At 61.1% G+C, this 1,150-nt stretch overlaps 1 protein-coding gene across 1 annotated transcript in view; it reads left to right on the top strand.

The window, feature by feature from the left end:
- The window catches only part of CERS5 (ceramide synthase 5), an 18,446-nt gene that overhangs the window by 223 nt on the left and 17,073 nt on the right, over positions 1-1,150 (top strand). The window contains exon 2 of the mRNA XM_085315615.1: positions 6-92. Within this exon, the coding sequence (XP_085171741.1) occupies positions 6-92 (87 nt within the window). The remainder of the gene's footprint in view (positions 1-5; positions 93-1,150) is intronic.

The raw sequence follows: 1,150 nt of genomic DNA, 5'->3' as shown, positions 1-1,150 counted from the left end.
GGCAGCGGGCTGCAGTACCCCCGCGCCGGCCACGTCCTCTCCGCCTTCCCGCTGGCGCTCGGCATCTTCGCCGTGCGGCTGCTCTTCGAGAGGTGAGCGCGGGGCCCGCCCCCGCGGCGGCGGCCGAGCGCGGCGCGGCGCGAGGCCGCCGGTGTCTCTTAGCAACGGGCGCGGCGGGAAGGGGCCGCCGAGCGGCGCGGGGCGCCTCGGGGCAGCGCCGAGGCCTCGCCGCGGAGGCCGAGCCGGGCTCGCTGCCCGCTGCTCCCCCCCCACCACCACCCCCGGGCGGCTCTTATTTAATTATTTGTTTTCCGCGCGTGGACGCAGCATGTTGTGTAACCCCCGAGAAACCTGTCGCGGCTCCGTCGCGACATGCTGCCCCGTCGCAGCGCCCTGTGAGGAGCCTCCCCCGGGGGGCTGCTGGCACCTGCGGGCTGAGGCAGCGAGAGGAACAAGTGGATCGATCCGCTTTCCTCTTCCCTCGCCTCTCGGCGCCGGGTTCCCCTGGGCCGCTGCTCGCCGCCTGCGCTGCCGTTTCCTTGTCACCTCCTGGCTGAGGAAACGGCCCTCGCTCACATGGCCTAGTGCGTTATTAAACGGTTTCTGGATGCCCGGCATCTTGGGCAGAAGGGAAGTGCGTGCGGATAGTCGCCTCCGCCCGCCAGCGCTCGTAATACCGTGTTTCTGGTGTGTTTGGGAATCGTGAACGCGCGACACGAGCCCCCACCGGGGCAGAGGTTCGTCCTCTCCGCGGTGGATGTCTTGCGCGGAGCAGGCTGCCTGGGTGACACAGGCCCTAATTAATAACGATGCTCATTTAGAAAGACCGTTAGGTGAAGCAGACTGAAAACACCTCGGATTCCTGTTTGACTAGTTAGACTTATCTGATCTTAGATGTCTACTTAGAAAGAACGGAAATATTTCTAAGCATGGAGAGGGCTATAGAAATAAACTAAGCAGGAATCCAGTCAGTTTTATTTTGTAGATTTTCTGCAAGGAGCACATTTCCCCCCCCCCCCGAGTTTTCAGAGATTAAACAAGAAGAGGGGGCTAGGGCAAAGTGAAAAGGCAGGAGACCTGTGGGTGAAAATGTGAAGCAGGTAAGCAAAGTAGAACAGAAATTCAGAAACTTGAAAGGCCTCTTTTTTTT

This window comes from Rhea americana, unplaced genomic scaffold (assembly GCF_003343005.1).
Source record: "Rhea americana isolate MKP2758 unplaced genomic scaffold, rheAme1 scaffold_432, whole genome shotgun sequence".
NCBI lineage: Eukaryota > Metazoa > Chordata > Aves > Rheiformes > Rheidae > Rhea > Rhea americana.
This window is presented reverse-complemented; position numbering and strand designations above follow the sequence as displayed.